We start from the raw sequence: 13975 nt of genomic DNA on the forward strand, positions 1-13975 counted from the left end.
TGATATTGATAGCGATGATGATAATCAAATTATCATTATAAAGATTTTAATAAATGAATAAAGAAATCCAGATTCAGTTATTGGAATCTGATCCTAATTGAGAAACAGTGGCTCTATACATTTCTACATAAGTTATATGCTACATACGTGAATCCTATCGGATGGGGCTTCAGTTTTGTTGTTGTCTCACAAACAAACAATTTTAGACTTGGATTTATTTTTTTAGTTGCTTAAATTGATTCATTCCACATAAATAAATTGTTATACTGTAGAGATGCCAACTCAATTTTCCTTTTGGCAACTTCATTTAACTCACCAGCATGTTGGTGATTTACCAACCAATTTTGGGAGTACCTGTAAAGCGCTCTATTGATTCCTGTTCATTTAGCACACAGAAATATGCTTTTGTTGTACTGACCAGAAAACCGAGCGAGCTTCATGGTTTCACCTGTTCATTTTCTCTGAGAAAACCCACGAAAATCAGGAATGCTGCAATATTTAATTATCTCTGTGTCTCCATCCTGTAATTCTGAAGAGAATCTGTTTTCCACTGGCATTATAGTTGTTTTGGCGTTTTCCATCATTATTGGTTTCTTTTCAGTGGGTGGTAGAAATGTGTTGATATTACAGCTTCAGTGGTGCCAGGCCCAACCATCACTGTGTCAGACTGTGTGGGTGGACATCCTGTGGATGTGTGATGCCTCTACTACACATTGCAATGGCACACAATTAGCGCCACAAGGGATCCAAACGCTTTATTGCCTTTTTCCTCCTCCTGTAATATCTCCTCCTCTTATATTGTCCTCTCTCGTTCTTCAGCAATCTATAACTACGATGCCCGGGGAGAGGAGGAGCTGTCGCTGCAGATTGGAGACACAGTGCACATACTTGAGACATATGAAGGTGAGAACAGGCTTACTGATGGCAAGCATGATCAGAGCTGACACACCAGTGTGGGACATTATTTTCCTGTCATCGCTTGTACCTCTTTTGTTTGTCAAACTTTTGTACATGTGTTCAATAAGATAATATATTAGCAATGATGACTGCGATGGTGTGTTTCTGTAAATACATTCTTCAGTTTTGCAAGTGTGTCACTGAGGAGGCGTATTATATTCACAGAGTTATTAGTTTGATTAATAAAACAACTGATTTGCACAGCGTTATTAAAAAGTTAACTTTAATGCAAGTTTCTTATTCTTCTTTTGTGCTATATGAGAGAAAAGCAGCCGACATTTAACATGAGTCTCTTCTCCTTTAGACTGGTACAGAGGGCATAGGCTGAGGAGAAAATCCAAAAAGGTGAGTGGCCAGTAAACCACGGTTTTACACACTCAAATCAGTGACCAAGAGATTACTCTTTACAGCTTCGGCTTTTCGACTGTTCAGCTTCTCCCGTAATGTTGTTTGCTTTGTGATCTCTTCCTCTTCTAGGGCATATTTCCTGCTTGTTATATACACTTGAAAGAGGCCACAGTTGAGGGAAGCGGGTGAGTATTTTCTCCACTTCCACTTTTTAATGACGTCTGAATTTCAGATTTTTTTATTTTCTCACGAGCAAGAAGATAGCTTCTACTTTTGCTTAGGCTGTATGTAAGATTATTATTATTTAATTGCTACCATATATCAGGTTGCATCTTGCAGTTCTAATTATTTTGTCCTCCTTTCTGAGTAACTGAAAAGCTTGACTTTTTGTACATTGTATGTAGAGAGCTTCTGAGGTTGTTTTACCAGTAGGATATTAGACATACCACATTATTCCTACATTAGTGGTACTATTCAACAGCAGTTCAGTTTAGGGTAAGCCCTTCAACAGACAATATTATGTTCCACATTGTTCATATATTCTTGGTATTATTCAGCTTTTCAAACCAGCGGTGCACTTAAGCATCAGTTTTTCAACAGTCAGCATTCACATCTGCAAATGCTTCAAAAATTGCCTCCATATTAAGATGCATATTGCATTTATATATTTTTGGTTAAAGATGTATTGAGCTGTCGTCTTCTTCTGAACTACTGAGAAACTTGTTTGCGTAAGTTGTACATGGAAAGCCTCTGAGATTGTTTCAGCGGAGAGATCTGCGCTTGATATGATGTGACATGTGTGTTTGTTGTTGCACAACTTGTGGCACTGTTTTGTTTTGATCTGTCCTCTTTGATTTCACTCGCACAACACAAAAAAGATAAACTCCAAACTTCAAAGTCCTTGAATTCAACTGAGAACCTTGAGTAACAGATATGTTTTTCATAGAATAATAACGAAAAGAGGATTTGAACAAAGCTGTGAAATGAATAGGAATTTACTTGGATAAAAGTCAACATGTTTGGGACCAACAGTGTCTCAGTGTGGAGGGAGAAAGGGAACAGAATCGCTGTGTGAAATTTGTTCACTGTCACTCCAGGCAAAAGGAGACGGTCATCCCCACTGAGCTCCCCCTGGTTCAGGAGGTTACCACCACACTGCGGGAGTGGGCTACAATATGGAGGGATTTGTATGTGGTAAGCAAACCTGTCCACACGCATACGTACACATGCATTAATGCTGGATGTTTTTTGGGGGGAGATAATGCAATGTATGGATGCTAAAGGGTAAAGAAACACTGGGGGCAGTGGGCTAGAGGTTAAACAGTGTTTGAGTGTCTACTGGTAACACACTGAGAATAGATAAAACCTCATGCAACCCCACTTTAACAGAATATAAGTCCATAATCATTTTCACGCTTTTTCTTAAAAGTGTTATCCTTAAAATGGTAACTGCACCTTTTGTTAACAATGAAGAGCTTCGGTCGCCTACGCTGTCCTGATGCCTGTCGACTGTTCAGACACAAAGAGCACTTGGACGTTCTAAATTTCCTGTGTTTAACCTACAAACGTGTTCATCCGTCTTTTTCCGCTGACAGGGGGACAAACGCGAGATGTTCAACTCTGTCCGTGACATGATCTACGACCTCATCGAATGGCGTTCCCAGATCCTGTCCGGCACCCTCCCGCAGGACGAGCTCTCTGAGCTTAAGCAGAAAGTCACCTCCAAGATAGACTACGGCAACAAGTGAGGATCCGTTCTGTGGAGGCTTTAAGCCTCGTCCTTCCCTCCCCACAGCTTATATCCCTTTATCCTCATATCTATCCGGTAAAATGACTCTTGTTGGAATAGGTCAGCAGTGTCAGTCAATAGAAAATGACAGGTCATCACTTAGCCTGAGGACAAACTGGAGGGATTTAGCTTCAGCAAACTGTACTGTATTCCATCATGAAATGACAGCTCGTGCTGTGTCTGCAGTGGGCCTCGGAAATCGGTTGAGAACGAAAAATTGTGAGGCTTCATTCTGCCCCTGTGATGAAACTTTAAACCTTTGGCCAGGTAGAAAAATGGCTTTTACCTCTGCAGAAACAGGGAGTGATGAGGTGATGAAATGCATTGACTGCATGTTGGCTGCATGCTGCTGTCTGCGCTGACTCCCTCCGTAGAAGAAAGAGCTGATCAAAATAGAGAATCTTTGAAAGAAAACAGTAGAGCCTCTCCTATAATACACCCTGTATTATAGGAGAGGAAGGTGAAGCAAAGGGAGTGGCAGCGTACAGTCAGTGTGTATGATTGTGTGTTTTCATCTTGGCCGGCTCTGCCACTCATTAACTCTCCCCCATTTTTATGCAAGGTACTTGGATCTCGATCTGGTGGTCAGAGACAAAGATGGTAACATACTGGACCCAGAGCTCACCAGCACCATCAGCCTGTTCAGAGCGCACGAGGCGGCCTCCAAACAAATTGAGGACCGGATTCAGGAAGAGAAGGTAAAGACAGAGTGGACCTGGTCTCCTGCCACTTAGGGACCATTTCTACTCCTGCAACTAAACTCTGGTCTTTATCCACACAGTATATGAAAAGTAAGTGAAAGTACAGGCGCAGTTACACAGCGGTATAGAAGGATAACTGTTTGAAATGACCCCAGTCAATTTTCCATCACCCTGTGAGCAACTGTGATGTGATTTTATGCTGTATGAACGTACGAGTCTGCAAACAGCAGGGCGCAGCGAAAGGAGTTGGTTGCATTGCCGAGAAGATGGAGGTGTCGCCTGCAGCTCACTGTGGCTGCTCCTTTTTGTTCGTTTACTCCCTGCAATATTTCAGTCTGATCTGCTGTTAAAAAAAATGCATGAAATGATTGTTTTCTCATTTTATAGATGCATTTTCAATGAACAGTTTTGGCACATGGACAAACATTGCATTTCCTGCGTCCACTTCACAATAAAAGTCGACATGTCTTTCACCAGTTAAATGCTTTTAATGTGAAGCCGCAGTTAGCAATAACTTAAGACAGCATATTTTCCAGGAATGTTGCTACAGGCACCCAGTTTGTAATCATGCAAATATATACATAGCTCTACTGTAATCAGACAAATGAACAAAATGCATTTCAAGGTAAGAAAAATGCCAGAAAATACACAGAACCCCTGCTGATCCATCTAGAATGGAGTTTTTGGCATTTGCAGAGCTGAAGTATAGAAGTGGGGAAAAATGGGGCCACTCCTGGTACACACAAGATGCTTGACTGCCTCTTCAGAAAGTCAGGAACTCAGCCAGATTCCCTGTCTATTTTACTTGGCGGATCAGTGGCATCCCTCACCTGAATGTCAGTTGGCAGTATGTAGGAGTGCCAGACGCTAAGTGCCCTGCAGTTATGTGGTCTCATCTTATGTGACCTTTTCATCTAGAGGTCTTTATTGCATATGCATGGGCAATAAGAAAGTGTCCAGGTCAACGTGATAAATATTAATGATGTGGCCCCCAGCATATTTTTGAAGGGCGTCCAGGGTATCACGCAAATCAGTCCACCTTTTACTGCAGATGCAGCTCTGGAGATAAAGGGAATATAGGGGCTTTTTATTCCAGTGTGTAATATATTATCATGAATTCTGATGGATTTATAGTTAACACTTGCCTCTTAACTTGTTAGATATTTAGAAAGACACTGAGGCAGTGACTGACTTTCAGTAATCCTGTGTGCAGTTGCTAACTACACCTATGTTCAGTATCTGTTTCTTCATGCGCTGGATTTTCTCCTGGGCTCGTTGCTCAAACTACACAGGTCGAGCTGCATGTGACAGAAAGCTATGGAAGAGTAAGCCAATATTGAATCCAATGCCTCTGTTTCCCTCCGACAGTCTCAGAAGCAGAATATTGATCTGAGCAGGCAAGCAAAGTTTGCCTCCACGCCGGCGTTTGCCCTCTTCGTGACTCTAAAGAATGTGGTGTGTAAGATCGGCGAGGATGCAGAGGTGCTCATGTCACTATATGACCCAGTGGAGTCTAAATTCATCAGGTAATTCTTTCTTTCTTTCTTTCTTTCTTTCTTTCTTCACTCACATTCACAAACAGTTTTGATAAAACATTTGGATATACTTGATATGTATTTTTTGCTTCTTGTAGTTTCACTTTGACCATTCTTGCATTGAGAACCGAGTTTCTTCCAGTTGCTAATGAAAATTTATTAAAATAAAAGCTCAGGTTTTTTGAAGTGGGGTTGTACGAGTCAGTGTGTTGCCAACAGTAGATGGCGGTTTGGAGAAGCAGCACAAGTCTTGGAGAAGGAGGCTAAGTGATGTATTGCTGTGGACAGGGTCTGCACTGAAAAATAGCCACTGAAAAAAAGGCCCACCAAAAAAAAACAATATCAGTTTAAGTGTGCTCTATATTTTGAATATTTTAATTGTTTTACCTTGGCGTCAGACCACAAACCACCCTTATATAAACCAAGTTTCGCTCTCTATCACTCAACCAGACTCCATTGGCGAACTCAGTCATTTTGCCTCGCAGAACACAGGAGTTGCTGCCTTAATTGGATAGCTTGATTGTGTTTTTGTCTCACTTTAGTTTTTCAAAAGTGTGATTCAAAATGTCTAATTTCACCAGTGGAGTCTCGTTGAGTGAGAGAGAGCAATATTTGGCTTGTGTAATGGCAGTTGTGGCAGTTGTCGGATGGCAAAAAATGATGAATGAATATCACTAATACAGCTGAAGATCAATAGGAAACTGGAGAGTGAGAGGTGGGACGACACACAGCAAAGGGGCCACACCCTGGAACAGGACCCGGGCTCTGTACAGGGGGCAAACACTTTACCAGTCCTCAAAACTGGCGGCGTGCCAACCACCACGCCTACTGTAGTAATACACTGACTACGGATAAATACCTCATACAACCCACTTCAAACACCCAGAACAATCCCTTTAAGATTATTTACTTGTGCCCGTGTTCCTCTGTATTTGACTGTAGCTCACACAGTGAGATGCTTTTCATATCAATCATAACAACTCACAGCCAAATACTGTGATGCTGTTGGTATTTCTAAATCGAGTGGTGATGAGTAAAAACGTTCCCTTCATGTGATGACAAGATCGAAAGAAACGCCTTTTATGCGCCGTGCATTATGTCTAGAATGCCTTTGATGTCTGAGACTTATACTTTCGAGAACCGTTAGCTATCAGCAAATACAAACACTGACAGACGCTTGTAAGCACACACACACACACACACAGACACACACATGCAACGCAGGAACGTGACCAGAACAAGTGCAGCCTGCTTCCCAGGGATTTGCTATTGTTTTAGGATTGTGACAGCAAATTATCACAAGTAGAGCAGCTCGGCTGTGGAATGTTTCTTTTGCATCCAACATCAGTCATGCATTTTGTTTCCCAAGCGGATCGGTGTCTGGATTAACATTCAAGCATCCGCAGCTTTGAAGGAAACTATAGTGAATGCAACTCAACGGATTTCCTTAATTCACCGAATCATAGATGTTTCAATGTGAATCTGAGAAATTGCTGAGGCAGATTATGAGTCATGCTTTTTTTTTTTTTCTGTTTGTCCCCACAGTGAAAACTACCTGGTGAAGTGGTCCAGTTCAGGTCTGGTGAAAGACATAGATCAGCTTCATAATCTGCGGGCCGTCTTCACGGTGAGTGTGTTTGCCTCTGTGTGTGGTGTGTGTGTGTGTTCACTCGCCTGTGGTAGTCCACTGTTTATTCAGCCATGTTATGAGGCATGTGGGAGCCTGTTTGCGGAGCCTGTGTTTGTTAAGCCCTCTCAGAAAGAGCCTGGCCTGCTGTATGTATTTACCAAGGCAGTCACCTCTATCTAATGGAAGCCCAAGGGCGGCCGGGTCATCGTGCACCCACTGAGAGCGCTTTGCTAGTTTTGGAAGGCATTGCCCCGCAGGAAATGAATCAGTGGACACAATCACAAATGTTGCTGAAGCAAGTTGTGGTAAAAAAAAAGTTTCCCGTTAACATGAACTCATCTGCACCTTAGAATAAAGCAGTAAACCCCAAGTGGTGCTGGTTTACTGTGATTTTAGAAGAGCTAAGGGGTGATGTGAGGCTCTGCTTTGTGTCATGCCTAAATCCTTCTTATCTGTTCTAAATTCACTGTTAATCATTACCTCACATGGTTTTATCACTTTTATAAAATACTTATTACATATACCTGTCAAGGCTTCATAAAATAAATGCACAGCAACAAGAAATGTTATGAGTGATACAGTTTCTGGTGTAAAATCTAATCTAAATTTTAGGCCTTAAAATGTCTTAAATACGATTTTGACCGATTTTGATTTTTTTGGATTATGGAGTGGATGTTAGTTTTACAAAGTTGCATTAACCTCAGTCTCGCTTTTAAATGTGTTTGAGGAAAAATTTACATTAAACAACTTAACAACTACTAGAAGTTTTACGTTACATAATTTGGATTGGTAGATTTTGTTAAGAGATGAATTGATATCAATTAAGTAATGTGACATTAATTAACACACTTTTTTGCAAGTATGAGCATTAAATAGGTCTTAAATTCATAATGGTCTTAAAAAGTTTTTAATTCAACTTGTTGAAACCTGCAGAAACCCTGTGATAACAAATAATCATTCTTCTGCCAAGTAATGTAGGTCTTTAGCCACATTTAGCAGAATGGTTGCAAAACACATAGATGCAATGGAAAGCATGCTTAAAGATGGGGATGATTATTAACACTTTCCCGGGTATTGCCATTAATTGTGCAGTTGTTGCTGTAGTGTTTGGTTACGTTAGGACTTGTCTTTGCTGGTACAGAGCTGTCTGACTCTGGACAGGTACATTTTAATTGCGCAGTGCCATAAACAAGGATATTGTTCCTGCTTACTCTCTTTCATTGTTGTTCAGCTGCCGGTAAATTCGCATTTATGCCTCGTCAGTGACATGATTTCTCTTACATACAATCTTGTGAAAGCGATGAAAGATGTTTCTCCAACAAAGCAACAGGACGCTGCGGGTTCCCTGCCCGCTCAAACACAAATCCCCGCAGGCTCTTTTTGGTTCGTTTGCTGGCATCTTTGTGGTTTTCTTTGCATTCATTGAGCGACAGCGTTGCGTAACTTCTGGCAATTCTTGTCCTGGCAGATGATAAATGGCCACATATTCTAACTGTTCTGGCTTCATTTCTTGACGTCTTTCTTTTTTTATCTTCCTCCTGCATCTCTTTCAGCCACTCGCCTGGCCTACCAAGTAGATCAAAACTCAAAACAAAATCTGATAATTTGTGTGTTACAGTAATACCAAAGTGATGTGGTCACATCACGCGGTTAGCCAATCATGATCAAGGACTGGTCCATTAATTGATCATTTGTTGTTATGCACCTCTGTGCTGTAAAAAATGGGTCCCAAATTGTACAATCTGATTATAAGAGCTTTGTATTCATCTACATGAAGAAAAAGTCATTGTTACGCAGTAGCATTAGTCATTTTCCATAACTTCTCTGTTTGTCCCCCCCCTCAGGATTTAGGCAGCGAAGATCTGAAAAGAGAGAAGATCAGCTTCGTGTGTCAGATTGTCAGAGTGGGACGTATGGAGCTACGAGACAACAACACCAAGAAGCTGACATCAGGACTGAGGCGACCCTTTGGAGTGGCAGGTAAAGCAGACTACACAGAGACTCCATGATAACCTGCTGTTCCAAAAGGAGCGGCGAGGCACGAGTTTGAAATACTTTTTAAAAAACGCTGATTATCTCAGAAGTTTGTAGCCTTAGCTCTGCGCGAATGTCCCCATGTGCGTGAACTTTGAGAACAGATCCTTTGTTTTGCCTTATTGTAGTTCAAAGGGAGTATTGTGCCAAAGTCCTTGTCTGGATGAGTAAATATATTTGGGGAAAATTCATAGATATCCAGCTAAAGTAGAAAGAGGAATTAGTTTGATTTATCTCCTGTTGGCAGGCTGCCAGGCGTTTCGTAAACTAATTAGATTGGCGTTTTGCCCGCAGTTCTCCAACAGAGAAAATGATTCCCCTCTTTCAGTGTCTTTTTCCAAACGCCACTTGAAGAGAAGGTAAATGACAGCCTGATTTATGACGGCTTATCAGTAGACATCTTCATCGTTGCTGCGATGCACTGCGTGACGGAGAGATGGATTTTTCTGAGTTTTTCTCTTTTTTAAGATGTAGTCATAAAGGGCTTGATGTGGTCGACCTCCGGCCCATAGAGTCACGGAGCGAAAACCAGCAGCAGCCATTGTCCTCCCTCTCTCATTCACTTCAGCTGGAGCAGATTCAAGGGGGTGTTTCCTGCATGCTCAGCAAATAGCAAAAGTGTTATTGATGCATCTCGAGCAATGTGACATCATACCATTTTGTGTAATATTACAAAGTCAGAATGCTCACTGCAGCATCACTCTTACAGACTGCTTAGTTTAAGATCCCTTTGCCCAATGTTTATTTTGTACCTACCTCAGACTTGTGACATCACATCCTTTTTCAGTGTAGATATGTTGGAAGGCAAATGTGACAGAAACCATTTCTTTATGCAGCTGTAACTTGTTTGAAAATGTAAAGAAATATAAAAAGTAACACGATGCGAGACTGAAAATCTCTGGTTGGATGTTTCAAGCCTCCACTGGATATCACTGATGGGGTATGTTCGGATGTTTGCGCTGTTGAATGTGTAACCACACCCAGCAGTGATGTCACAGGGTCCTGGAGTACACCTGTACATCACTGTACAACCAACAAGGAAACATTTGTTAAATCTGATTAAATCATGGTTTAACTATACATACTGCTGGGCCAAACATTAAAACTAGCTTAAAATATCAAGAGATTAAATCTAAATGCTTTTACTATAAACACCCCAAAAAAAAAATTTGATCCAATATTAAAGGGATAGTTCACCCAAAAATGAAAATTCAGTCATTGCCTGCTCACCCTCGTGCAGATAGATGGTCGGGTTTAGTTTTTCAGTCCACAAAACACTGCTGGAGTGTCACAGGAAAACAGCGCTATAGAATCTCCCACCGGTATAAGTGAATTGTAACCAGTTTTCAAACAGGAAAAAACAACTGTAAAACAAATACAAAATGCCTCCATACTGTGCCTTAAAGCCCCGACATGCCAAGTTGACTTGATGTAGACTGTAGATTCTTAGCATGGAGCCACGTTCACATGCGCGTACACACTGTCTGAACTGAGTGTATGTAGCATGACTGTGTGTGTGTGTGTGTGTGTGCAAGTGAACAGCATGTTTTTGTTAGAAATATAGATCAACCAAAAATTAATGTTTCTCTCCCTCTTTTATACTTTAATTAAAATGTATTTCTTATTTACCCTTATTTTGCTTAAGGAGCCATTTCCAAATTGATTTAACTCACACGAATTTACTGAACAAAGAACTGATTTGTGCACCAGAGCCCTCCCCTCTGTGTTGGTATAACCCAGTCTAAGTGTGTTTTTTAAGTCGGATAAGAGATTTGTTTCACACCTGTTTTTTTCTTGACCTCTATACAAGTCACAGAAAACAGAGTTGATTGATGCTTTTTCTGTCATAGTCCCGCATGTGCCTTAATTAGTGCCGATTGAAGGAGAGCCAACGCTGGCTGGCCTTCCTTACCATGCATCTCTATCTCTGTCACAGACATGCTATGCTCTGCAGGCCTTGAGAATGTTTTAACCCCCTCTCTCTCCTCGTTTTTTTTTTTTTTCCCACAGTAATGGACGTCACTGACATCATAACTGGCAAAATGGACGACGAGGACAAGCAGCACTTTATCCCATTTCAGCCGTAAGTGGATTGTTCTGCAGCACAAAATAAATCACGTTCGTACATGCAGGGAGTTCCTTTAAGTTCAGCCTAATGTTGCATAAAAAAGTAAAGCTGATATGTTTCCGCTCTTAAACTTATTTCCATTATTTTGAGCATGTACAGTATGTCAAAGTCACAGCGGTTGCATTTTAGATTTTTTTTTAAAGTCTTGAATCCTTGACACCTGATTAGTGGGGGTTTTAAGACAGTAGCACTCCCCCTATTCCCTGCTGACTCAATTAAAGCAATCTCATTAACTGCTGCCATTCTCGTAGGACTGCGTACAGAGCCAGAGTAACCTTTTCCTTAACGTGATTTCCTGCATAATTGGAAATGCTTCAGATTCAGGCAGTTTAGCTGGCAGATCACCTCACTTAACGGTTTTATCTGTGAGCATAAATCATGGAAATTAGAGCCTTCCGGTGTGAAGAGAAGAACAGGATCTACAAGATGTTATTTATGTCCAAGTGTGAGTATTTGCCCCAGAATTTTAACTGATCAAGTTTTGAAATAGCGGTTCTAGGGGCCCATTATTGAATGTGTTTTCAAGGCCAGCAGAGGCAGGAAGTGAAGGAGCTATTTAGGGAAGGTTCCACGTAGTGATATAATTTGGATAGACTCCTGGCATCCTAACAGAAATGGGAATTGCTCTTAGAAATGGACTAGATAGATGGAAATCTTGTTCAAATAGTTTGTTGTTTTTGTTTTTCTCCAGAGGCTGCTTCATTTATAAGTCTGAGGCTGAGTTGACCTCATCTCTGGCTTGTTGCCAAACCAACTTGCATTTAGATAATGCATCTGTGGCAAACTTTCATGTTGTGCTGAAATGATTGATTAGTTGATTGACAGAAAACCCCACAGTGTCCACCTCTTTCGTTAAAATCGGATCCAAATTAGGGTTGTACTAAATGTCAGTTTTAAAAATTCCAGGCGTCTATTGAGGTTTTTGAATGAAGCTTTGAATGTCTGTCACCATATTTTATGATATTTACCCAACAAAATGTCCAGCACAGTTCTCAGTTTGAATGAAGTGATTCATCGGATTGAATGACTCACTCTTTTTTTTTTATTAAATCAACTTTCTTTGATGAACACAACTTGTCAGTTTCAATATGGATTGAAGCTTTATATTTTCTTAGATAAAACCGTTGTGAATTCTGAACATGATTATGTAGATCTTGTGCTAATACAGTTTGACCTCGACAGAGTTTGACAGAGAGTTATTGGAAATGTTTCATTTACATGTATCAGAAACAATCCTACTCAGTCACCAGTGGAATCTAATTCTATATATAATATAATAATAATAATTAGTGTAGTTTTATGAAGCTTTGAAGCTCTGACCTTTTCGGTACTGCCCCAGTCCAAATACAAACCACAATTTCTAGTTGGGACTTTGTGTAAAACATAAATAAAAACAGAATGCAATTATTTGCAAATACTTTTTGACTTTTATTCAATTGAATACAGTACAAAGACAAGATATTTATTGTTCAAACTGATAAACTCTTTTGCTTGTTGTAAATATTTGATGCCTGCAGCATGTTTTAAAAAAGTTGGGACAGGAGCAACAAAAGACTGGGAACTTTCCACAGGTAAACGGGTTAACTGGTAACAGGTTCACCGCTTGATGAAAAACTGTCGACAGTCCAACAGTTTAAGAATGTTTCTCAACACACAAGTGCAAGGAATTCAGAGATTTTTCCATCTACAATCCTATAATATCATTAAAAGATTCAGAGAATCTGAAAAAATCTCTGCACGAAAGGGGCTCAAAACCAACATTGAATGCCTGTGACCTTTGACCCCTCAGACGGCGCCGCATTAACAGCCAAATTGACTGTATAAAGGATGCTTCACAGGCTCAGGAACACTTCTGAAAACCATCGGGAAACACAGTTCATTGCTGCATCTATAAATGCAAGCAAAAGCCACATTTGAACGACATCCAGAAATGCTGCCAACTTCTCTGGGCCCGAGCTCATCTGAGCTGGACTGACAGAAAGAGGAAAAGTGTGCAGGGTGCACATTTTAGAGTCCTCTGGGCTGAAGAGGAAAAGGACCGTCCAGATTGTTACTGGCGCAAAGTTCAAAAGACAGCATCTGTTAGTGTCCATGGCATCATGGGTAAATGTCACATCTGTGAAGGCCACATTAATGCTGCAAAGTACATACAGGTTTTGTAGCAACATATGCTGCCATCCAGACGTCTTTTTCAGAGACGTCCCTGCTTATTTCAGCAAGACAATGCAAAGACACATTCTGCATGTGTCAAAATGGCGTAGCGATGTAGTAAAAAAGTACTATACTGACCTGCCTGCAGTCCAGACCTGTATCCCACTGCAAATGTGTGGTGCATTATGACGACAAGAGACACTTTGGACTGTTAGCAATCAAGCAAGAATGGGAAAGAATTTGACTTTGTCCTCAGTTCCCAAAAGCTTACTGAATGTTGTTAAAAGAAAAGGTGATGTAACACAGTGGTAAACATGCAGTGGAACATGTTGCAGGCATCAAATACAAAATGAGTCCATATTTAGAAAAAGCAAAAAAGTTAACCAGTTTGAACATTAAACAGCCTGAGTTTGTACTACATTCAATTGAAAATTGGGTGAATAGTATTTGCAAATGGTTGCATTCTGTTTTTATTTACGTTTTGCACACTGTCACAACTTTTTTGGAATTGTGACTCGAATACTCAAAAAATTTACTACTGCAAATTTGATGGTAAAACCTGCCTTGTTGCTGTTGTCTCACAATGTTTTTGTCCCATGGATGAACTTCTGCTGTCACTTCTACTTACTCGCTTGGATGGGTTTCGGATTCAAGGTTGGAGGCACTGAAGACAGTCTGAGTGACAGAGATCCTTTACTGCCT

The 13975-nt window shown here is 40.6% G+C and overlaps 1 protein-coding gene across 3 annotated transcripts in view; it reads left to right on the top strand.

Annotated features, from left to right (window-relative positions):
* Nucleotides 1-13975, top strand: part of dock1 (dedicator of cytokinesis 1) — a 260399-nt gene that overhangs the window by 29961 nt on the left and 216463 nt on the right. For all 3 annotated transcript variants that reach the window (XM_084740732.1, XM_084740731.1, XM_084740733.1), the window contains exons 2-11: nt 820-903; nt 1262-1302; nt 1435-1490; nt 2403-2499; nt 2901-3049; nt 3657-3792; nt 5164-5321; nt 6876-6957; nt 8805-8940; nt 11005-11077. In XM_084740732.1, the coding sequence (XP_084596858.1) occupies nt 820-903; nt 1262-1302; nt 1435-1490; nt 2403-2499; nt 2901-3049; nt 3657-3792; nt 5164-5321; nt 6876-6957; nt 8805-8940; nt 11005-11077 (1012 nt within the window). The remainder of the gene's footprint in view (nt 1-819; nt 904-1261; nt 1303-1434; nt 1491-2402; nt 2500-2900; nt 3050-3656; nt 3793-5163; nt 5322-6875; nt 6958-8804; nt 8941-11004; nt 11078-13975) is intronic.

Source organism: Lutjanus erythropterus, chromosome 17 (genome assembly GCF_056507025.1).
Source record: "Lutjanus erythropterus isolate fLutEry1 chromosome 17, fLutEry1.hap2, whole genome shotgun sequence".
NCBI lineage: Eukaryota > Metazoa > Chordata > Actinopteri > Lutjaniformes > Lutjanidae > Lutjanus > Lutjanus erythropterus.